We start from the raw sequence: 23,279 nt of genomic DNA on the forward strand, positions 1-23,279 counted from the left end.
TTCCTGGGGGTTTAATGATTAACCAGGAGAGCTCGGCCCGGGGGGGTTTGAGGGTCCCGCTCCCCCCGGGGGCCTTGGGGACCCTCCGGCTCCGCGGGGCCACGGCGGCAACGGGAAAACGGGAACGTCCCCCCTGCTGCGGGCGGGAGGGCTGGGGGGGGCAGGGCTCGGCTGAGACCCCCCCCAAATTCATCTCTCGGCTGGGCTGGGCCCCCCCCGACCCCTCCACGCCCCCTCCCCGCAGCGTCCGGCCCTGAGCGGCACCGGGACCCCCCCCCGAAAACCTGGAGCCCCCCGAGAGCCTGGAGCCCCCCGAGAGCCTGGAGCCCCCCCACATCGCCCCCGGGCCCTGCGGGGGGGTCCCCGCGGGGGTCCCGCCCCCGAGGCGCCGCTGCGTGTCCGTCCTGGAGGCCGGCACGGCCTGGGATGAGGAGGAGGAGGAGGAAGAGCGGGGCCCCGGGGTGTCCCTGCGGAGATCCGGGACGCTCCGGGGCTCCCTGGACCCTTTCCGCCGGCACAGCTGGGAGCCGGGGAAGGACCCGCGGGGCATCCCGGGCTACGACCAGCTCAGGTAGGAGGGACCCCCGTGTCACCCCCCCCCCCCCAACCGCCATCCCCAAATCCAGGGCTCGGGGACCTTCTCGTGCCCCCGATCCCTCCACACCCCGGCACTGGGGTCCCCGAGCATCCCTGCCCCGGTGGGGACCCCCCAAATCCCTGCTCGCCCCTCGGGGACCTGCCCTGGTTTGGGGGTGTCCCCCGAGCTGAGGGTCCCGGTGTCCCCCCAGCGGGAGCCCCGAGCTCGGCTCCAGCGCGGAGCAGCTGGGGGGGCTCTGGCGGCACCGCCGGGACCCCCGGAGAGCCCCCCTGGTGCACAGCAGCGACGAGCTGGACTCGCTGCTCTCGCAGGACGAGGAGGACGAGGCCGATGTGAGGCGGGCACAGGTGGGACCCTCCTGTCACCCCGGGGGTCACCCAGAGCTGGGGGGGACACAGGGGATCCCGGAGAGGGGATCACTGTCAGAAAGTCGCATCCTGGGTGGCTTTGTCATCGTCCTGAGTGGCTTTGTCACCACTCCAAGTGGCTTTGTCATCGTCCTGGTGGCTTTGCCATCATTTTGGGTGACCCTGTCATCACTTGGGGTGGCTTTGCCATCGCCCAGAGTGACTTCGCCATTGTCCTGAGTGACTTTGCCCCAGTCCTGGTGGCTTTGTCATTGTCCTTCTGCCTTTGCCATCACCCTGGGTGGCTCTGCCACCACCACGAGCGGCTCCGCCGCTGTCCGGGGTCTCTTTGGGACCAGGACGCTCCTTCCCGGCCCTCCCCGCTGGGAGCCGCTCCGGTGTGGGGACAGGGAGGGACCCTGGCGGGGCCGGTGAGGGTGGCAGTGCCACTGTCCCTGTCCCCGCTGCCAGGAGGACGCGCGGAGGCTCCCGGCGCCCCTGGCCTGGCCCCGCTCCCGGGGCTGGTCCCGCTCCAAATCCGCATCGCTCGGTGTCATCGCCAGCGTCCCCGGCGAGGAGGGTGAGTCTGTCCCACCCCCCGGGACCCTCCTGTCCCCCCCCGGACTCTCCTGTCCCCCCCCGGGACCCTGGTGTCCCCCCGGCGCTGTCCCTGCTCCGACCTCCCCCGGTAACGACCCGAAATCGATGCCGCAGTTAATTACCGGCCCCGCCGCCCCCGGCTGCTCCTCGCGGCCCTTTTTGAATTCCTTTTCCCTTTTCCAGCTGCCGAAATTCCCCCGTTCGCCTCCCAGCAGAGCCTGGTCAGCGGGTGAGTCCCCTCCGTGTCCCCTCCTGGCCCCGCGCTGTCCCCTCCCCGCTCCTGTCACAGCCCATTCCCGTCCTCATTAGGGGAATGTTCCCGGGAACGGCACCGGGAGCTGGCCCGGAGCCCCGGGGGACCGGGATGGGGACCGGGATGGGACAGGGATGGGACCGGGATGGGGACCGGGATGGGGACCGGGATGGGACCGGGATGGGGACCGGGATGGGGACCGGGATGGGACCGGGATGGGACAGGGATGGGACAGGGATGGGGACAGTGATGGGGACAGGGATGGGACCGGGATGGGGACAGGGATGGGGACAGGGATGGGGACCGGGATGGGACAGGGATGGGGACAGGGATGGGGACAGGGATGGGGACAGGGATGGGGACACGCCGGCCCGAATCACCGCCCCGCAAAGGACGGGGCTTTTCCCCCTTCCAAGGTGGCTCGTCCCCCTCTGAAGGGGATTTGTCGCCCCCCGAGGGCATCTTGTCCCCCCTCGAGGGTGATTTTATCTCCAGGGGTGCCTTTGTCGTCCCTTCCAAAGGGGATTTGTTCCCTTCCAAGGGTGGCTTTTGTCCCCCTCCGAGGATGTCCCCAAGGAACCAGGACCCCCCCAAACCCGGGCCCCCTGCCCGCTCCCCAGATGGAGGGTCAGGGACAGGGGGAGGGGGCTCGGGGGGACAGGGGGGGCTGCGGGGTGGCCGGGCTGGGAGCGGGGAGGGGACACGCACGCTCCTCCCCGTTCCCGGCGGGGACAGAGCGGGATTGTCCGGCGGGATTGTCCGGCGGGATCCTCCTCCTGCAGCGCCGGGAGCCGCGAGCGGCTGGCGGGGGAGGCGGGGACCCCCCCGGGCCGGGAAGGGACCCCCCTGGACAGGACCCTCAGCTTCATCCGCAGGATGACCGGGAAGACAAAGGTAGGGAAAAACGGGAGCGGGGGGCGGGATCGGCTCTGCGGGCGCGGCGGGATAACGGGATAACAACAACAACGGGATAACAACAACGGGATAACAACAACGGGATAACGGACGGGCTGATGGATGCTCTGCCGTGCCTCAGTTTCCCGCCTCTCGCCCGGCTCCGTCCCCCGCCGTTTTCCGGATTTTGGGATCTGAACGAGAGGAAAACGCGGAATGTGCTCGGGGAAGGGATCCCAAGCGGATCCCCCCGCTCATCCCGGCCTTTCCCGCCGCCGTCCCTTCCTCGGGAATGTTCTCCTCCTGCTCCTTCCCCTCCCGTGCCTCAGTTTCCCATCTCCCGCCTGTTCCTGAGGCGCTTTGGTGACTCGGGGGGGGCGCGGGGGGGTCCCCCCTTCACACCCGCGTTTCGGGGGGCTCAGGGGGAGAAACTGAGGCACGAGGGGACACAGCAGCCGCCCGTGGCTTTGTCCCCGCGGCTGCCACCCCATCCCGGTTTTGGGAGGGGGGGGCAAACCCCGCTCGCCCCCCCCGGGCGGCCCCGATTTGCCGCCACGCGGAGCCGTTAATCCCTGAGCTCCCCTCCCGCTCCTCCTCCCGCTCTTCCCGCCGGATCAGCCGCCAGATGTTCCCATCTGGGGGGGCCCCGCCGCCCCCCCGGCTGCAAATCCCGCCTGGAACGGCCGCGGGATCCGGAACCGCCCGGCGGGGGTGGCTCCAGCCCCGGCCCAACATCCCGGCAGGGCCGGAACGGGCCGAGAGCCGGGATCCGCCGGGATGTTTATTTGGATTATTTCATTATTTGGTTGGGATTTCGTAGGGAAAAGGCGCCTGGAAGTCGGGGGGCGCTGGGGGGGCTCCGGCGCCGCGTCGGGATGGGGAGGGGGGCAGGAAAGGGCTCGGTCCCGTCTGGAACGGCTCTTTCGGGAATTACAGTCCCCCCCTTCGGGGGGCTTCACCCCCGGGGGCTTCACCCGCCCCCCGAGCCCAGGGATGAACGGGGGGGCTGCGGAGCGCCCCCAGCTCCGGCCCCGGGGATTCCCGCTGGGAATTCCTGGCTCGGGGCCGGGGCTGGCTCGGGGGGTCCCCGGTGGCCGGACCCCCCCGTTCCCCCCTCCCGGTTCTGGTGCCTGAGCCGCCGCTTCCCCTCGGCCTCCGCGGGGCTTTTCCCGTGTGGACCCACGTGCGAAGCGCCCCTGGAGCATCCGGAGGCCTCTCGGGGTTTTCTGCCGTGGGTTTTGGGCTGGTTTGGGGTCACGGCCGGGGAGAAGCAGCGAATCCCGGGTGTGTCCGGCAGGAAATGAGGAATCGGGAATCTGGGTGAAAGGGGGAGTGTGACCACGGCCTCCCCCCGCTCCGGGGGCCCCCGAGGGTTTCATTCCGCTTTGGTGACCAGGAGTTAATTAAAATCCGCAGTTTAATTAAAGCCGAGCCTCGGCAGGCCGGGAAGGAGCCGGGAATGAATCAGGAACGAGGCCCGGCCGCCTCCATGGGGCTGCTCCGATCCCGGGCTTGGCACACCGGGAGTTTTCCTGGATCCCGGGAGTTTTCGCCGGGAATGTCCGTCCCACCCCCGCTCCCTCCGCCGCGGGATGTGTGCGGCACCGCCGCTCCCGTCCCACCGCGCTTTTCCACGGGGAAACCGAGGCAGCCGGGAACGGCGGCACCTCTCCCCGGCCTTTTCCTGGTTATTCATTAATCCCGGCGCTGCCGGAGCCGCTCCTGTCCCCGGCCGGGCTGGGAAATGCGGGATAAAGGGATCTTTCCTTCCCCAGTCCCGCTTGCACCCCGCAGCTGGGGGTGGTTTGTCCTGCGGCTCCTTGGGTGACACTTGGGGACTTTGGGATCCCCAAAAAGCCCCGGCTGGGACCGGGAGCGTTATCTGGATCCGATAAATCCCGGCTTATCCCGCTGGAGTTAATGTTCAACCGGGTGACGCCAGCCCCGCTCCCGGCGCCAGGGCCTCTCCCAAGCCGCTGTTTTACGGGGAAAAAAGCAACATTTTCCCAAAATAGCGCCTTCATCCCAACCTTCCATCCCCAGAGAGGCGGCAGCAGCCGCGGAGGGGCTCTCCCGGGAAGGGTCCAGCCTGGAATTGCTGCGGCTGGGAGACGAAAGCCCCAAAACAGAGGAGAGCAGGGGTTTGTGTCACCCCACAACTGCTCTGGGGGTACCCAGGGCTCGGGGGCTTCGGGGGGCTGGAATCCCCTGGGATTCGCTGCTTCCTTTTGGGATTCTGGTCCTGGTGTCACCCTGGGATGGGAGGGGGGTGTTCCCAAAGCTCGGGGCTTTCCAGGGAGTGCGTGAGAGGGGAAACTGAGGCACAGAGAGGAAGGGCTGGAGCTGGGGCCGCATCCGGGCTGCTGGGGCCGGAGCAGGGGGGGCTCCGAGGGGCGACCCCGAGGAGGGATCCGAGGTGACCCCGGGGATCCCAGGGGGTACCGGGCGGTGACCCGGGGTGTCTCTGCGGCCCAGTCCCGGGGATGCCGGGCTGTGGTGGCTGCAGGGGCTGGTCCCGAGGGATGCTGGGTTCAGATCCCTGGGGATGCTGGGTTCAGATCCCTGGGGATGCGGGATTCAGATCCCTGGGGATGCGGGATTCAGATCCCTGGGGATGCGGGATTCAGATCCCTGGGGATGCTGGATTCAGATCCCTGGGGATGCTGGATTCAGATCCCGGGGGATGCTGGGTTCAGATCCCTCGGGATGCTGGATTCAGATCCCTGGGAATGCTGGATACTGATCCCTGGGGATGCTGGGTTCAGATCCCTGGGAATGCTGGATTCAGATCCCGGGGGATGCTGGATTCAGATCCCGGGGGATGCTGGGTTCAGATCCCTGGGGATGCTGCGGTGTGCTGGCCAGAGCTGGGCTGAGTCCAGACTGATCCCTTGGGATGCTTTGGGAACTGATCCCGGGGGATGATGCTGATCCCGGGGGATGATGCCGATCCCGGGGGATGATGCCGATCCCGGGGGATGATGCCGATCCCGGGGAATGATGCCGATCCCGGGGGATGATGCCGATCCCGGGGATCCCGGCCGGCCCCGGGGACCCCGAGCGAACAAAGGCCCCGCGGGCAGCACGAGGCCGGGGGGCGGCGCGATCCGCCCCCGGGGGGCGGGACCGAGAGGGACCGGGCAGGGACCGGGAGCACCGGGAGGCACCGGGAAGGAGCCGGGAAAGCGCCGGGAACAGCGGGAGGGAGCCGGGAGCGCTCCCTGGATTATGTCCCGTATCGAGTCGCTGTCGCGAGCCAGGAGCGATCGTGCCAAGGTGGGTCCCGGCCAGCGCAGCCCCCCCGAGCGGGGACCCCCCCTCTTCCAGCCCGTCTTGGGGCGGGGGGGCTCTTCCTGCTCCCGTCTGGGGGGAGGGAGGGGTCACCCCATCCCTCACCCGGAACTGGGGGGGCTCTGCCCCGCCCCGGGCGGATTTGGGGGTTTTTTGGGGGGTCGCGGGGGGCGTTACGCGGTTCGGGGATCCCCGGGAGGGGGCGAGGGCCCCGCAGCTGCTCCCCATTGTGCATCGGGGGGTGCTGGCTGGAGCAGGGACCCCCTGCCCTCATCTCCCCCCCCCCGCAGCTCGGGGGACCCTCGTGTGTCCCCCCCCCAAAACTTCTCCGCCGCCCCAGACTTGGCCCCGACTCCTCCTCATCCTCTTTCCGCCGGGGCCGAAGCTCCGGGTGACGCGAGGATGAGGGTGAGGAAATCGCCTTCCCCTCCTGCCGGGGGGACACGAAGTTTTAGGGACCCCCCCCACCCCAATTTTATCTCTCTCCACGGAGACAAAGCCCGGCGGGGAGTCCGGGGATGGGGAAACTGAGGCACGGGGCGCTCCGGGAGCGTGACCGGGGGTGCGGGGGGGCCCGGGCATGTGGCAATGCCGGCGTGGCGAAACGCCGGGCGGGGGGGGCTGGGGGGGCCCGCGGGGCTTTCTCTGCGTGGAGAGAGATAAAATCGGGGTGGGGGGGTCCCTAAAACTTCGTCCCCCGCCCGGCAGGACCTCAGTTTACCCCAAAACGGGGAATTTTTGGGGGAGGGCGGGACCCCCGGAGCCGCCGCTGCCCCCGCCCCGAGCGCTCCTGGATGCGCTGAGCCCGAGCGGGCAGGGGAGGGGGTTTGGGGGTGCCCCCACCGCGGACAGGGGTTTGGGGGGGCTCGGGGGCGGTTTGTGGGGGCTCGGGGGCGGTTTGGGGGGGCTCAGGGGCGGTTTTGGGGAGCTCGGGGCGGTTTTGTGGAAGGGGGAAGTGGTTGTTGGTCCCCGCGCAGCCTGGGGGGGGGAAATTGTGGATTTTTTTTGTTTAAACAAAGTTTCCTCCAGGCCGTTCTCGCCCCACCCAGGGCCGGGGGGGTCGGGGCGCCGGGGTGAGCCCCCCAAAGGCAGCGGGACCCCTCCGGCCCCGGCTGGGAGGCGACATTTGGGGACACCCCCGCCATCCCCGCGGCTTTACGGGGGACCCCCCCATCTGCCTTTGGGGGGGCTCCTGTCAGCGGCCCCCCCGCCCCCCAAAACAGCCATCCCAGATCTCCCCCCCTAAATCCGGGGGGCTTCAAACCTCCGGGGGGAAAAATCTGGGCGTTGAGGGGTCCTGGGGTTGTCACCCGGTGATTTTTTATTTGGGGGGGGCAGAACCGCTGGGAGCCCCCCGTGCTGCCCGGCCCGGCCCGGCGGGGCCTTTGTTGCCTCGGCCGTGGCTTTGTTCGCCACCAGGGTGTCCCAAAGAGAGGGGGACCGTCCCCAAAAAGGGGCGAATTGTCCCCGAAAAGGGGAGCGCTCCCCCCCAGCGGCTCCGCGGCGCCGTTTCGGGGTTCAGCCCCATCCGACCGCTGTGGGTTTTGGGGCGGGGGTTCCCCCTTTAGGGTTGGGTGGCCCCGAGGGGTCTGACAGCCCCCCAGAAACTCCCCCCGAGCTGCGCGCGGGGTTTTGGGCTCGGGGGGGGCCCCGGGCCGGAACAGGAACCCCAAAACCGCCGTCTCTATTTAAAGCACCGAAACTTCCTCCGCCCCCAGCGCCCGGGGGGGGTCGGAAGTGCGGGGACCCCGAAATTCCCCTCCCGGAGCAGCCGCGTGTCCCGGCGCACCCCGGTTCGTGCGGCGGGCGGGGGGCGCGGGGGTCTTCGCCGTGGGGTCTCCACTGCTCGGGGCTTTTGGGGGGCCGCTGAACCCTCCCCCCCCGCCCTCGGGGTCCTTCGGGCTTCGTGTCCCCCAAATGTCCCTCCCGGGGGGCACCGTGACCCCCCAAACCTGCCGTGGTTTCCCCCCCCGGGTGAGGAGATGCGGGACCCCCCCCCAAATTCTCCCGGGGTGTTTTTTGGGGGGCGGCAGCGCTTACGCGGGTGTGACACCCCCCCTTCCCCTGAGGGTTTTGTCGGGGGGGTCCCGTGGAGACCCCAGGCCGGGGGGGTCCCGGGGGGTCCCGGGGGGTCCCGGGGGGGTCCCAGGGGGTCCCGGGGGGTCCCGGGGGGTCCCGGGGGGGCGGGCAGGAAGCGGCCGCGGCTCTCGCCTTTGTCTGGCGCGGTTCGGTTTCCTTCGGGGGGGTGAGGGCCCAAAACGGGGAGGAAAACGCGGAAATCGGCAACGGAGAAAAGTGAGGGGGAAAAGAAGAAAAACGGTCAGGGGAAAAAAAATAGCGGGGGGGGGAAAACTTGGGGAGAAAAAAGGAAAATGAGATGTAAAAAAGGGAAAATAAGCAGGGAGAAAGGAGGAAAAGCGGGGAGAAACGGGAGCAAAAGCAATGAGGGAGGAAAAATCCGTTAAAAAGGAAAATGTTGTAAAAAGGGGGAAATAAGCATAAAAAAGGAAAAACAGTAAAAAAGGGGGAAGGCTGCAAAATAAAGGGAGCAGGAGAAAAGAGGAAAGAAAATCGGGGGTGGGAAAGAAGAGCAGGAAGATAAAGGAAAGAAAGGGAAAAAATCGGGGGGAAAAGGGTGAAAAGAATAAAGGGAAAGCAAAGAAAAAAGCGAAAAATGAGAGGAAAAAACGGAGGGGGGAGGAAAAAAGGAAAGAAACGAACAAAAAACGGAGGAAAAGAAAAGAAAAACAAACAAAACCGGCGGAGCAAAGGGAAAAATCAAAGGCAAACAAACAAGCGGGCGGGAACAATCGCGCGCGGGGCGGATGTCGCGGCCGATGTCGCGGCCGGAGGCGCCGCCGGGGCCGGGGGGGGCCGGGGCTCGGGGGGTCCGGGATGTGCTGCTGCTCCTGCGCCCTGTTCCCGGCGGACGGGGAGGCGGAGGGACCCCTGAGCCGCGAGCGGGTGAGCCCCCCGCGCCCCCCGCCCGGGGACACGGGGTGACGCTGGGGTCCCCAGCAGTGGGGTCCCACTGGTGTCTCGAGGGGTCTCCTTGATGCTCCGAGGGGTCTCTCTCCTGATCCACGGGGTCCCACTGGTGTCCCCGGGGGTCCCACTCCCTTCCTTGGGGTCCCACTCCCGTCCTTGGGGTCCCACTCCTGCCCCGTGGCCCCCCCGTTCTCCCTCTCCCCCCGGGGGTCCCTCAGCCTCTCCCCCGCGCTCGGGGGGGTTCGGGAGCAGGGACGGGCACCGGGAGCGGGGATCGGGAAGGGGAGCTGGGGGGTCCCGAGGCGCGGCCGTTTTGGGGGGCTGTTGGTTGGAGCCCCGAGTGCCCCGGCCCGCCGGGCTCAGCCCCGGTGCCAGGCACGGCCGGGGCCGCGGGGGTGGCGAGGGGGGGCACAAAGGCCTCTCTGTGCCCGTGGGGGCGCGGGGGGGTCCGAGGCGAGCGCGGGGACACTCGGGGTGACGCCGGCTCGCTCCCCTTTTGAAACCCGAACCGACCCCCGCCCCCCGAGCCATCCCCGCGGCGGCTCAGCCGGCTCCCGACCCCCCGTTTTGCGGGGGGAAAAGGGTGAAACCCCCCAATTCGGCTAAAAATAGGAGGCGGGGGGCGCGGGACGATGTCCCCAACCCCCACGGGGCAGCGTCACCCCCGGCTGCGCCCCCGCACCCCGTCCCCATTGGGGCTGGCGCCGGGGGGGCCGTGCCGGGGCGGGGGGGATCTCTCCCGCAGCCTCCGGTTGCCGTGGAGACGGGATGCTGGGAAGCGGGAGCGAGCGCAGGGAGCGGGGGGCTCTCTCCCCGTCCTCCGGGCTCCCCACCGAGCCCGCGGGGCAGCGGCCGCTCCCGCAGCCCGCCCGGCTCCCCGCGGCCATGAGCCGCGTCCCGAGGCCGGCGGGGGGGGCCGCGGGGCGGCCGCGGTGCCGCAGCCCCGTCAGGCGTCCGGTGTCGCTGTCCGGGCAGGGCAAGGACAAGGAGAGGATGAAGGAGGGGAAGGAGAAGGACGCGCGTTACACCAACGGGCACCTCTTCACCACCATCTCCGTGTCCGGCATGACCATGTGCTTCGCCTGCAACAAGAGCATCACGGCCAAGGAAGCGCTCGTGTGTCCCAGTGAGACCCGGGATGGGGACCCGGGAGGGAAATTCCAGGCGGATGTGCCGGGCGGGGGGTGCCAGGAGGGATCTGACAGGGGGGGATGTGCCAGGGCAGGAGGGACAGGGTGGCACTGATGGGGTGGCACTGATGGGGTGGCACTGATGGGGTGGCATTGATGGGGTGGCACTGATGGGGTGGCATTGCCAGGGTGGCACTGCCGGGGTGGCTGTGCCAGGGCAGAATTGTCACCGTGGCTTTGCTGCAGTGGCTTTGCCGGGGTGGCATTGCTGGGGTGGCTTTTCCAGAGTGGAGTTGCCAGGGTGGCTTTGCCGCAGTGGTTTTTTCTGGGATGGCTCTTCCGGGGTGTCTTTTCCATCATGGTTTTGCCAGGGTGGCAGGGCTGGGCTCGGTAGGACAGGGTGGCTTTTCCAGGTTGGCTCTGCCAGGGTGGATTTGCCAGGATGGCTTTTCCATCGTGGTTTTGCCAGGATGGCTCTGCCGGGGTGGATGTGCCAGGGCAGAATTGCCAGGGTGGCTTTGCCAGGGTGAAATTTTCATGGTGGCTTGGCTGGGGTGGCTTTGCCGCAGAGACTTTTCCAGCCTGGGGTTGCCAGGGTGGCTTTTCCTGGGGTGGCTTCCCCATGGCGGCTTTGCCGGGGTGGCTTTGCCGCAGTGGCTTTTCTGAGGAGGCTTTTTTTGGGATGACTTTTTTTGGGGTGGCTTTGCTGGGGCGGAATTGCTGGGGTGGCTTTGCCAGATTGGATTTGCCGCAGTGGCTTTGCCGGGGCGGCTTTTTTGGGACGGCTTTTTTAGGGTGGCCTTGCCAGGATGACTGTGCCACGGTGGCTTTTCCAAGATGACTTTTCTGGGGTGGCTTTGCCACATGGGTACCGTGGTGCCCGTTCCCAGAGCCCAGATCCTGCTGGGTTTGTTCCCTGGAGCACGAGATGGTTTCTCTGCCTTGGCACATCCCGGCTCCCTGGCTCTGGTGGCCCCAGGCTGGCTCTGGTGGCCCCAGGCTGGCTCTGGTGGCCCCAGGCTGGCTCTGGTGGCCCCAGGCTGGCACGGTGCCCTCGGGGTTGGGGCAGCTGCTCCCTGGCAGCTGCAGCTCCGGCAGCGCCGGGTGATCCGCATCCACCCGCATTCCCACCACATCTGCTCCCGTCGCTCTGCCAGGATCCGGGGGAGGAGGGGTGGCAGGAGGGTCCCCGTGGCCTCTCCGTCACCTCTCCGTGTCCCCCAGCCTGCAACGTCACCATCCACAACCGCTGCAAGGACACCCTGCCCAACTGCACCAAGGTGAAGCAGAAGGTGAGCGCGGGTGACGCCAGCCGGGGATTGGCGGGGGATGGGGGAACGGGGGGATGCGGGAACCGGGGACACGCGAGGACAGTGACGCTTCCGCTCCCCCGCAGCAGCAGAAGGCGGCGCTGCTGAAGAACAGCTCAGCCCTGCAGTCGGTGTCCCTGCGCAACAAGAGTGAGTGGGGGGAGCTTCCCTTCCCTTCCCTTCCCTTCCCTTCCCTTCCCTTCCCTTCCCTTCCCTTCCCTTCCCTTCCCTTCCCTTCCCTTCCCTTCCCTTCCCTTCCCTTCCCTTCCCTTCCCTTCCCTTCCCTTCCCTTCCCTTCCCTTCCCGGTGTCCCTGCTCAGCCCGGGGGGTGACAGGGTGGTCCCAGCTCTGTCCCCCCGCTGTCCCCCCCAGATGCCATCCGGGAGCGCCCCAATTCCGCCATCTACCCCTCGGAGAGTTTCCGGCAGACGCTGCTGGGGCCCCGCCGCGGCCGCCCCTCCTTGTCCCTCTCCAAGAGCGTCTCCACCACCAACATCTCGGGGTAAGGGCAGGAAGCGCAGGGGACGGGGGGCTCCGGGGGTGTCCCCGGTGTCCCCATCGTGTCCCACCGCCTCCCCCAGGACGTTCAACGATGACTCTCCCCTGGGCATCCGGCGGATCCTGTCCCAATCCACGGATTCCCTCAACATGCGCAACCGGACGCTCTCCGTGGAGTCGCTGATCGACGAAGGTGGGGGCACGGCGGGGCCGTGAGGGCCCGGGGGGGGGACACGGGGACTCCATGTCCCGCTGATGTCACCTGCAGGCCCTGACGTCATCCTGAGCCAGCTGCTGAGCGATTTGGAGGCGGATGGGAAGGAGTTCGAGGCGGATTCCTGGAGCCTGGCGGTGGATAACAGCTTCCTGCAGCAGCACCGCATGGACGTCATGAAGCGGCAGGATGTCATCTACGGTGAGGGGACAGGGGGACACAGGGACAGGGGGACAGGACAGAGGGACACGGGGATGGGGCAGGGATGCTGGGTGACTGTCCCTGGGGTGCTGTTCCCTCTGTGCTGTCCCGGGGGTGCTGTCCCTGTCCCTGGGGTGCTGTCCCTGTCCCGGGGGTGTTGTCCCTGTCCCTGGGGTGCTGTCCCTGTCCCGGGGGTGCTGTCCCTGTCCTGGGGTTCAGTCCCTGTCCCGGGGGTGCTGTCCCTGTCCCTGGGGGTGTTGTCCCTGTCCCGGGGGTGCTGTCCCTGTCCCTGGGGTGCTGTCCCTGTCCCGGGGGTGCTGTCCCTGTCCCTGGGGTGCTGTCCCTGTCCCCGTGGTGACCGCGCCGTGCCCCCGCAGAGCTGATGCAGACGGAGCTGCACCACGTGCGGACGCTGAAGATCATGGGCGCCCTGTTCCGCAGGGCGATGCTGGAGGAGCTGCAGCTGGACCCCGGCACCGTCCAGCGCATCTTCCCCTGCCTCGACGAGCTCAGCCACATCCACGAGCGCTTCCTGGCCCAGCTCCTGGAGCGGCGCCGGGAATCGCTGGCCCAGGACAGCAACAAGAACTTCGTCATCGACCGTCTCGGTGACATCCTCGTCACCCAGGTGGGCGGGGGGGACACCAGGGAGCCGGGATGGGGGGGATGGGATTCAGCCCGGGGACGGCAGAGGGGGGGACGCGCTCACTGATGTCCCCTCGTCCTTCCCGCTGCCAAGTTCTCGGGCCCGAGCGCGGAGCAGCTGCGCAAAGCCTACGCCGAGTTCTGCAGCAAGCACACCAAGGCGCTCAAGGAGTACAAGGACCTGCTGGCCCGGGACAAGCGCTTCCAGCAGTTCATCCGGGTGGGCTCCGTGGGGACCCCGGGCTGGGGGTCGGGGTCTCCATCCTCTGGAGGCACCCCCGGGATGGGGGTCGGGGTCCCCCTGCACATTCCAGGCTTTGTCCCCCGGTGGAAAACCCTTCTCCCAGCTCCATGCCTCAGTTTCCCCAAGTTGTGTCCCTCCCTCACTGAGCTCTGGGGGGGGGGGGGGGGGGGGTCTCCGCTTTGGGGAGGGGTCGCTGATGGAGGGGGGTCCCTGCTGATGGGGGTCTCCGCTTTTGGGGGCCCTGCTGACGGTGTGTCCCCCCTGTCCCCCAGCGGGTGACGCGGTCCCCGCTCCTGCGCCGCCACGGCGTCCCCGAGTGCATCCTGCTGGTGACGCAGCGCATCACCAAGTACCCGGTGCTCATCGAGCGCATCCTCAAGAACTCCAAAGGTACCGGGGCGGGAAGGGGCCGGGACCCCCGGGGCGGGAAGGGGCCGGGACCCGGGGGCGGGAAGGGGCCGGAATTCCAGCGTCCCTCCCCTGCTGGCAGACAACGAGGGGGACTGCGCCGACCTGTCGCGGGCGCTGCGCTTGGTGAAGGAGCTGCTCTCGGCCGTGGACGAGGAGGTTCACGCCTGGGAGCTCCGCGGACGCCTCTGGGACGTTTTCCGGCGCGTGGATCCCCGCGCCAAGGTGCCGCTGCTCTGGGACAGCCGCCCCGGAGCCTTCGGCAGGGACGAGCTGCTCCGCAGGAAGCTGGTGCACAGCGGGGGGATGCTCTGGAAAACGGCGGCCGGGCGCTTCAAAGGTGGGGAGTGGGGGGGAAAAGGGGATTGGGGGATGTCCGGGGAGCAGGGCATGGGGATACCGGGGAGCCTCTCGTGGAACGGGGGTCCCAAGAGATGCGGGGTGCCCGGGAGGCAGGATGCTGGCAGGCCCCATCTCCTCCGTGGCTGGATTTGGGCTCGGCTCGGGGGGGCTCGGCGGGTGAAGCCCCCGCGCTCACCCCGGCTCATCCCAGACGTCCTGGTGCTGCTGATGACGGACGTGCTCGTGTTCCTGCAAGAGAAGGACCAGAAATACACCTTCCCCATGCTGGTGAGCCGCCCCCTCCTCACCCCAGCCCCCGGCGGCGCTCCGGGACAGCGTTCCCCATTCCCAGCGCTCCCCGATCCCGCAGGACAAGCCAGCCGTCATCTCCCTGCAAAACCTGATCGTGCGGGACATCGCCAACCAGGAGAAGGGGATGTTCCTGATCAGCGCGGCCCCGCCCGAGATGTACGAGGTGCACGCGGCTTCCCGGGACGACCGCAACCAGTGGATGAAGGTCATCCAGCAGGCCGTCAGCCTGTGAGTGTCCCGGGAGCTCGGGGACGGCTGGGAATGCCCCGGGATCTCTGGGAACCTCGTGGAGTCGCCGGGGCACCCCCCATGCTTACGGGGTGGGCAGTGGTGGGCGCTTGGAGGGGACAAGGGGGATGGGGCTGAGGGGTCCTGGCTCTGACCCCCCCATCCCGCCCCTCCCAGATGTCCAAGCCGCCAGGATTTTCCCCTGATTGAGACGGAGACTGAAGCGTCCTTGAGGAAGCTGAAAGGTGGGGGCCCATCCCATGGATCCCACCCACCCCATGGATCCCACCCCACCCCATGGATCCCACCCATCCCATGGATCCCACCCCCCCCATGGATCCCACCCCCCCCATGGATCCCACCCCACCCCCCCCATGGATCCCACCCACCCCATGGATCCCACCCATCCCATGGATCCCACCCCCCCATGGATCCCACCCCACCCCATGGATCCCACCCATCCCATGGATCCCACCCCATGGATCCCACCCCACCCCATGGATCCCACCCCCCCATGGATCCCACCCCCCCCATGGATCCCACCCCCCCCATGGATCCCACCCATCCCATGGATCCCACCCCCCCATGGATCCCACCCCCCCCATGGATCCCACCCCCCCATGGATCCCACCCCCCCCATGGATCCCACCCCACCCCATGGATCCCACCCACCCCATGGATCCCACCCATCCCATGGATCCCACCCCATGGATCCCACCCCACCCCATGGATCCCACCCATCCCATGGATCCCACCCCATGGATCCCCCCCCCCATGGATCCCACCCATCCCATGGATCCCACCCATCCCATGGATCCCACCCCATGGATCCCCCCCCCCATGGATCCCACCCATCCCATGGATCCCACCCCACCCCACCCCACCCCATGGATCCCACCCCCCCATGGATCCCACCCCATGGATCCCACCCCCCCCATGGATCCCACCCACCCCATGGATCCCACCCCACCCCACCCCACCCCATGGATCCCACCCCACCCCACCCCACCCCTGCTGACTCCCAGTTCCCCCCGCCCCTCTCCAGAGCGGATGGAGCAGCACGACCGTCAGATCGCGGCGCTGCTGGAGGACAAGGTTGGGATTTTTGCGGACATGCTGGCGCTGGGCAGCGGCTGCTCCGAGCCCCCCCCGGCCCCCCGCGGGACCCCCTTTCCTGGGGACCCCGCCCGGGGCCCCCGCGGGGATGTGCTGCTGCACGACGCCATCCGGGAAGGTACGGGAGCTCCGGGACCGGCTGATCCGGGCTGGGGAGGGCTGGGACGGACACTCCAGGGCGCCCCAGGATGTTCTGGGATGCTCCAGGATGGGGAAACTGAGGCAGGGGCGTGGGGCTCACGCTGCCCTTCCCTCCACAGTGGAGTGCCTGAAGGAGATTTTCACGGGATGCAGCCGGGATCGGGACCAGAACCAGAACCAGAGCCAGAGCCAGAACCAGAACCAGAACCAGAACCAGAACAATCCCCCCGAGGCCGAGAGCTGCCCCAGCCCCAGTGCCAGCAGTAAGGGGGGACAGGGGGAGGGGAGTGCCGGGGTGGGGGGACCCCCGGGACCCCCTCGGGGCTTACCCAGCCTTCCCCTGCAGACGGAGACTCCGGCAGCATCAACGGCTCCTTGGAATTCCGGGCGGATCCGGACTCTGGGCAGCGGGTGAGCTGGGGAGGGGGCAGGGGGGGGCAGCCGGGGACCCCCAGCCCACGCTGGGACCCTCGGTGCCACCTCACTCTCTCCGCAGGACGGGAATGGGAACCAGGTCCCGCCGAGGGGATCCCAGGAGGTGAGGGAAGGGTTTTGGGGTCTGGGGGTGCTGCCCACCCCATGGTGCCCCCCCGCCCCGTGGCACTCGGGGTTCACTCAAATCCTGTCCCCCGCAGGAGATCAACCAGCGCCTGGTGAACCTGTACGGGCTCCTGCTGCGGCTGCAGGTGGGGCAGGGGAACGGGGAGGGAGGGAGGATGAGGAGGTGCCCCCTGCCCAAACCCATTCCCTGCCCCCTTTCTCCCACCTTCTCGGCCTTTGTCCCATTCCCAGCGTTCTTCTCACTCCCCCCTCTCTGCCCCCTTTCCCTCCGTGCCCCCCGCTGCCCCCGCAGGTCCAGCTGACCCATCAGGAGGTGCTGCTGGAGCTGCAGCTGCCGGAGGGGCTGCAGCGGCCGCGGCCCCGCCGGGGGTCGCAGCCGGCCGTGCCGGTGAGCGGGGGCTCGGAGCCGGGTCCCGGGGCGGAGCTGGCGCTGCTGCAGCGGCAGCACGGGCTGGTGCAGGAGGAGCTGAGCCGCTGCCGGCAGCTGTGCCAGGAGCGGGCGCAGGAGGCGGCGGCGCTGGAGTCGCGGCTGCGGGACAGCGAGCGGGAGCGCTCCCGGCTGGAGCGGGAGCTGCAGGAGGCGCGGGGGGCTCCGGCCGCGCCGCGGGGCCGGAGAGCGGCCGAGCCCCGGCGCAGGAGCCTCCCGGCCGGGGACGCGCTGTACCTGAGCTTCACCCCCCCGCAGGTGGGCACCGGGGCACCGGGAGGGCACGGGGGACACCGGGAGGGCACCGGGGGACACCGGGAGGGCACCGGGAGGGCACCGGGGACACCGGGAGGGCACCGGGAGGGCACCGGGGACACCGGGAGGGCACCGGGGGTGGCACTGGGGGGTATCGGGGGGCACTGGGGGGAGCTGCGGGTGAGGGATGGGGTGCTGTGTGACACGAGCCGTGCCCGGCTGCAGCCCCCCGAGGGTGGGGGGCGCAGGGGCTCGGGGCTGACCCCCCTCTCCCTCCTCTGCTCCCACCCGGCAGCTGAGCCACCCCAGCTCCCCCGGCGGCCTCCCGTTCCACGCCCCCGCCTTCCCCGGCCCCCGAGACGAGCTGGAATTCCGGGGCGCCGATCCCGAGCGGCTGCGGGAGGGCGAGGACACCCTGGACGTGCTCCTGGAGGACGAGGGGGGCTTGGGGAGCCGCCACTCCCCCCCCGCCAGCCCCCGAGGTGGGTCCCCGTTTCGGGGTGGGGAGGGGGCGGATCCTACCCTGGGGTCCCGGTTTTATTTGGGGGCGGGGGTTAACCTGGAGTTTTTCCGTAGATTTCCTGAGGATGCAGGATATTCCCGAGGAGGCGGAGAACAGCCAGGAGCTGAAGGAGGGCGACGGGGACAGTTAGGGACCCCCGCAGCCCCCTCAGCACCCCACGATTCCCCCCAGGACGCGCCGGGGGCTGGATCCAGCTGTGGGGAGCGATGGGAAAGGCGGGATGGGGACGCTGCTATTCCCACGGGAGCCTTATGGGAACGGGGGGTGGTCCAGTGGCCCCCTCCCCTGCTCCAGCCCGGGGGGGGCGGGGGTGACATCGCGTTCCTCCTCTTCCTGCTGGGATTTATTTATTTATTTGGATGTTTTGGGGTGCGGGAGGTGGCCCCGGGGAGGGGGGGAACCTCCCGTTCCTGGGTCAGCGGTGACAGTGACCCCCCCCCCGGTGTCGGGGGCTGCCCAAGGGTGGGGCGGGGAGGGCCGGGGTCCCCGCGGATTAAATGTAAAAAACAAAGGACAAAAAAAAAAAAAAAAGAAAAAGAAAAGAAAAATATAAAAAATTTGGAAAATGGTGAAAATGAAGGGTTTGGAGCCAAAACGAAGGGGGTGGGGCTGGGGGAGGCGCGGAGCAGCCGGGGCGGGGGCGTCTCGTCAGGGCAGTGAGTGCGGGGGGCTCAGCCGGGGGTCGCAGCCCCGCACGGAACCTGCGGGATCTCAGCCCGTGGGGAGAGGGGAGGGTCTCAGCCGGGGGGTCTCGGCCGGGGGGCGATGGGGCCGGGTTTGGGGCGCACCTGCAGGGCGGAGCCGTTGCCGGGGCGGTGCCGGAGCCGCCGGGCCGGGCGCGGGACCGGGCGCGGGGCGGGGCGGGCGGAGGACGCGGCCCCGGAGCGGCGGCTCCCGGGGGTCCCGCAGCGAGGGGGGGTCGGGGGGCCGAGAGCGAAGGGGGCGGGGGTCCGGCAGCTCCCGCGGGGGTCGCCGGGGGTCCCGGCCATGAAGAGGATGTTCTCCTGCTCCAGCTCGCAAGTGACGGTGAGTCCCGGGAGGGAACGGGGGGCCCGTGCCGGCTGCAGTCCCGGTCCCGGTCCCGGTTCTGGTGCTGGTCCCGATGGCACCCGCAGCCTGAGCCTCACTCCCAGCCTCCATCCCGGATTCATCCCCGATCCTGACTCCAATGCAGCCCCCAGCTCCCACGGACTCGCTCCCAGCCCTGGCCCCGCTGCCGGTGCCGCCGCCCATCCCGGCTCCCAGCCCCGGTTCCCGTTCCCAGACCCGGGTCTCGGTCCCTGCTCCCGGTGGCGGTCCCCGGTCCCAATCCCAGTCCCCGGTGCCGGTGCCACGCTGGAGCCCAGCCCGGCTCGGTGGCACTCGCCAAACCAGCCGGGCGGGCACAGGCCGGGACACGCTGCGGCCTCTCCGCCCCCTCCCGGCTCTGCGGGGCTCCGGGATCCCTCACGGAGCGGGGAAACTGAGGCAGGAGATGCGTGAGGGGAGCCACGCTGGGGGGGAGGGGTCCTGTGCCGGGCTGGGGGTCCCGGCCAGGGTTTGGGGTCCCGAGCTGGATGTGGGGTCCCACCCCCGCAGATGGAGAGCTGGACGCGGCGGGACCAGAAGCTCCTGGACGCGGTGACTCGCGGGGACGTGGCCCGGGTGGCCGCCCTGGCCGCCCGCAAGGCCGCCCGCCCCGCCAAGCTCAACGCCAGGGGACAATCCGCGTATGTCACCGCGGGGGGACACGGGGGGGTCCCGGGGGGGCCGCACGGCTCACGGCCGCCTCTCGCCCCCCAGGCTCCACCTGGCCGCGGCCCAGGGTCTCACCGAGTGCCTGACGCTGCTGCTGGAGCACGGGGCCCCCGCCAACGAGACCAACGATGACGGTAGGTGGGGACACCTGGGGACACCTGGGACACCTGGGGTGTCCTTTAGGGGAGCAGCTGTCCCCCGGGATGTCCCCAGCGCCCGTCCCGTCCCCACAGGCAGCACCGCCCTGCACTTGGCCACCATCGCCTGCCAGCCCCAGTGCGTGAAGGTGCTGCTGCAGGTACGGAGCGGGACGGGAACGGGAATGGGAACGGGAACGGGAACGGGAACGGGAACGGGAATGGGAAGGGGAATGGGAACGGGAACGGGAACGGGAACGGGAACGGGAACGGGAATGGGAACGGGAATGGGAATGGGAACGGGAATGGGAATGGGAATGGGAATGGGAGTGGGAGTGGGAGTGGGAATGGGATGGAGCTGGGGGTGAAAACAGGGATGGAGCTCAGGATAGAGACAGGAATAAGGACACGGATGGGGATGCAGAGGAGGATGAGGATGGAGGTGAGGATGGGAACAGGGCTGGGATGGGGGTCCAGCGCCATTCCCATCCCGGGGGTCCCTTCCCGCTGTCCCCCCAGCACGGAGCCAACGAGCGCCACGTGGACGGGCAGAACCGGACACCGCTGCACTGGGCCGGTGAGGGGGGGGACCCGGGGACACCCCGGGACGCGGGGGACACCAGAGGTCCCCCAGAGCCCGGCAGTGACACCGACCCCTGCAGCCTCCTCGGGCTGCGCCTCCAGCGTCCTCCTGCTCTGCGACCACGAGGCCCCGCTGGACACCCCCGACACTGTGAGTGGGGACAGGGGGACAGCGGGGGCTGGCGGGGGACAGCGAGGTCACCCCGCGTGTCCCCCCAGCACGGCCAGACCCCGCTGATGCTGGCGGCGCGGGGGAACCACGCAGCCGTTTGTGCCCAGCTCCTGCGGCGCGGGGCCGAGCCCGGGCTGGCCGACAGGGACGGCAGGTGGGTGACGGGACACTGGGGACACTGGGGACACTGGGAACACTGGGATGCTCTGGGGACATCGGTCCGTGGTGTCCCCAAGGGTGTCACCGCTGCGGGGAAGGGATGGGGGTCACCCGTGCCCCCCCTGCCAGCGCTCACTGTCCCCTGTGTCCCCGTGTCCCTCCGTGTCACCCGCGGCTCAGGACGGCGCTGGAGCTGGCGCTGGCTCACGGCAGCCGGGAAGTGGCCGAGCTGCTGCAGGGCCACAAGAGAGACAAGGACACCGGGAACGGCACCGGGAACGGCACCGGGAATGGCACCGGGAACGGCACCGGGAACGGCACCGGGAACGGCACCGGGAACGGCACCAGGAACGGCACCGGGAACGGCACCGGGAATGGCACCGGGAATGGCACCGGGAATGGCACCGGGAACGGCACCGGAAAGGTCCCGCAGCGCGGGAGGAGAGGTGAGACCTGGAGCGCCCCCAGAAAAAGGAAAAACGGGAGGAAATGTCCCAGTGCTGTCACAGTCCGGCTGGCCTGGGCTGGACAAAGTGACACAAACGCAGCTCGGGCGGGCCAGCTCAGGGCTGGATGTGTCTCACAGCCCTGGATCCGTCCCAGGGGAGCCGGCCCCATCCCGGCTGAGCAGAAAGCGCAGGAATGGCCGGGGCGCCGGGCAGGGACAGAAATGTCAGGGGTGTCAGGCCCGGGAGGTTGGAATTGGGGATTTCAGTGAGCTCGGGATAATAAACGAGGCTGGTTTGTCTCAGGAGCGCCAGTGTGGAGCTCTGTCTGCCCACCCACTGCACGGTGCAGGGAAATGGGGAGAAAACAGGGGGAAATGGGGAAAAACAGGGACAAATGGGGAAATGGGGATGGTGTTTTTCCTCCCAGCAGAAAATGGTGCTGGACAGGTGGGAACCCAGGCCCAGGAGGAGGAGGAGGAGGAGGAGCGGGACGGACGCGCTGCCCGGCGGCTGCGGGAGGAGCTGGCGAGGAAGACTCTGGAATGCCGGCGGATGGAGGAAGCTGCCGAGGGCATCCGGCGGCGGCTGCGGGAACTCGTGCGGCTCCTGCCGGGACGGGAGGAGGGTGAGGATGAGGAGGATGAGGAGGAGGATGACGGCGCCTGCCTGGAGCTCCTGGCCCGGCGCGTGGCGGAGCTGAGGAAGAGGACGAGGGATGAAGAGTGGGAAGGAGGACATGGCAGCGCCGAGGCCCCGACGCTGATCCCGTTCCTGGCCTGGCTGGGAGAGGAGTGCTCCAAAATGCGGGAAGCAAAGGCCGGCGCCTTCTCCCGGAGCCAGGAGCTGCGTCGGGAGGCGGAGGATTCCCTGCGGGACGAGGCCGCGGGCCGGAGCGCCTGGGAGCGGCTGGCGGCGGCGCTGGAGCAGGCGCTGGAGCACCAGGACCAGATCCATGCCAGGATACTCCAGGGATCCCAAATCCTCCTGGAAAAGCTCCGTGGGGAGCCAGCGGCAGCGTGCCGGGGCGCAGGGAACGGCACGGAGCCGGCTCCGGGCGGGAAGGGCCGGGAGGAGATGCCGAGGGAGGCCGGGAGGATGGAGAAGGAGCTGCTGGAGCTGCGGGAGGGCAACGGGAAGCTCCTGGTGGAGCTGGCGCGGCTGGGCCGGGAGCGGGAGCGGCTGCAGCAGGAGCTGCGGGAGCTGCGGGATCCCGGGGAGCGGGACGAGGCCTGGCGGCTGCGGCGGGAGCTGCGGGCGCTGCGGGACGGGCTGGGAGCGCGGGTGCGGGACGCGGGAGGCGACCCCGGGGCCGGAATTCTCCGGGACCTGCACCGGAGGCTGGACGCGCTGGTGCGGTCCCAGCACGAGGCCCTGCAGCTCCTCACGGAGATGGAGGGAGAGGCCGGGGAAAGCCCCGGGAGCGGCGGGGAGGGCGGGATACCGGCAGAACCGGGGGCGGCGGTGGGTGCCGGCGCTCCGCAGGGCCCGGAGCTCGGCACCGCCGGGGTCCCAGCGGAGCCGCCGGGGTCGGAGGCGGAGCGGTGGCGGGAGGCGGCGGCGGCGGCCGAGGCGAGGGCGGCCGGGCGGGAGCGGGAGCTGCGGGAGCTGCGGGGCACGGCCGAGGGGCTGGAGCGCAGCCTGGCAGCGCTGCGGGAGCGGGCGGCTCGGCTGGAGCGCGCCTGCCGCGACAAGGACGGGAAGGTGAGGAACGGGCTGGGAACGGGGACGGGACCTTCCCAGCAGCATCCCATTCCCGTCAGCATCCTCCTCCCGTCCTTGTCCCCACTGCCGACCCCCTCCCACATCCATCCCCGTGTCCTTCCCATCCCCTTCCCAGTCCTTTTTCCACCATCATCATCCCTTTCCCATCCCTATCCCCATCCTGTTCCACCTCCCAGCCCCATCTGGGGGGACTGAGGGGGGAACTGAGGGGATTTTGGGGACTGACAGGGACCAGGGGGGCTCTGGGGGGCGCTGGGAGCAACCAGCCCCCCAAATCTGCCCCTGACTTTGCCCCCCCAGCTGAAGCAGCTGCTGGCGGAGACGGAGAAACTCTCGGCCGAGGTGTTGGGGCTGCGGGGCCAGAGCGCCCGGCTCCAGCTCCAGCTGGAGGTGGGGACAGCGCCCGGTGTCACCCTCGGTAAACTCTTGTCGCTCTGAGTCACCCAGTGTCACCCTGTGCCCCCGCCAGGTCCAGGAGAAGCAGCACCGGGACACCGTGGCCGTTTACCGGAGCCACCTTCTCCAGGCTGCCCAGGTGGGACCCCCCGGCCCTGCCCGGGGTCTCTGGGGGTGGGGGCACCAAGGTGGGATCCTGGGAAAAGCCACACTCCCTCCTCCGCAGGGATTCATGGACGAGGGCGTCCACGCCGCGCTGCTGCGGATCCTGCGGGCCGAGGCGAGAGCGGGGCCGTGGCATTAAACCGGGAAACTGAGGCACACACCTGGCCTGTGTCCCATTCCGTGTCCCATTCCGTGTCCCCATCGCAGCAGCTCTGGGAAGGGGGTGTACCCTGC

General features: G+C 69.2%; 3 protein-coding genes across 10 annotated transcripts; all 3 read left to right on the top strand.

Annotated features, from left to right (window-relative positions):
* The first annotated feature begins 14 nt into the window (after window positions 1–14).
* On the top strand, window positions 15–1,932 carry LOC147648878 (uncharacterized). The gene is made up of 5 exons (XM_086865756.1): window positions 15–45; window positions 259–571; window positions 789–945; window positions 1,417–1,525; window positions 1,729–1,932. Exons 1-5 carry the CDS (start codon window positions 15–17, stop codon window positions 1,776–1,778), a joined length of 660 nt encoding a protein of 219 aa, XP_086721882.1. The 3' UTR covers window positions 1,779–1,932.
* A 645-nt stretch (window positions 1,933–2,577) lies between these two features.
* ARHGEF2 (Rho/Rac guanine nucleotide exchange factor 2) lies at window positions 2,578–18,003 on the top strand. 7 transcript variants are annotated; one of them, XM_086865989.1, is made up of 22 exons: window positions 2,578–2,692; window positions 9,947–10,097; window positions 11,326–11,393; window positions 11,498–11,561; window positions 11,784–11,913; window positions 11,993–12,102; window positions 12,178–12,324; window positions 12,702–12,952; window positions 13,064–13,189; window positions 13,486–13,603; window positions 13,704–13,961; window positions 14,175–14,251; window positions 14,334–14,503; window positions 14,681–14,748; window positions 15,549–15,737; window positions 15,880–16,023; window positions 16,107–16,171; window positions 16,257–16,298; window positions 16,396–16,446; window positions 16,614–17,006; window positions 17,299–17,485; window positions 17,580–18,003. In XM_086865989.1, exons 1-22 carry the CDS (start codon window positions 2,675–2,677, stop codon window positions 17,654–17,656), a joined length of 2,904 nt encoding a protein of 967 aa, XP_086722115.1. In that variant the 5' UTR covers window positions 2,578–2,674; the 3' UTR covers window positions 17,657–18,003. The 7 variants fall into 7 exon arrangements, with proteins under 7 accessions (XP_086722115.1, XP_086722112.1, XP_086722113.1 ...); XM_086865986.1 differs by lacking the exon at window positions 2,578–2,692 and adding an exon at window positions 5,835–5,968; XM_086865987.1 differs by lacking the exon at window positions 2,578–2,692 and adding an exon at window positions 6,322–6,391.
* A 490-nt stretch (window positions 18,004–18,493) lies between these two features.
* Window positions 18,494–23,203, top strand: ANKRD35 (ankyrin repeat domain 35). 2 transcript variants are annotated; one of them, XM_086866150.1, is made up of 12 exons: window positions 18,494–18,552; window positions 19,105–19,235; window positions 19,309–19,397; window positions 19,497–19,561; window positions 19,920–19,977; window positions 20,063–20,133; window positions 20,202–20,308; window positions 20,494–20,759; window positions 21,190–22,463; window positions 22,785–22,874; window positions 22,954–23,019; window positions 23,107–23,203. In XM_086866150.1, exons 1-12 carry the CDS (start codon window positions 18,514–18,516, stop codon window positions 23,182–23,184), a joined length of 2,334 nt encoding a protein of 777 aa, XP_086722276.1. In that variant the 5' UTR covers window positions 18,494–18,513; the 3' UTR covers window positions 23,185–23,203. The 2 variants fall into 2 exon arrangements, with proteins under 2 accessions (XP_086722276.1, XP_086722277.1); XM_086866151.1 differs by having other exon boundaries at window positions 21,193–22,463.
* Window positions 23,204–23,279: the final 76 nt, after the last annotated feature.

The sequence above is a fragment of the Cyanistes caeruleus genome, chromosome 30 (genome assembly GCF_971803275.1).
Source record: "Cyanistes caeruleus chromosome 30, bCyaCae1.hap1.1, whole genome shotgun sequence".
NCBI classification, from domain to species: Eukaryota; Metazoa; Chordata; class Aves; order Passeriformes; family Paridae; genus Cyanistes; species Cyanistes caeruleus.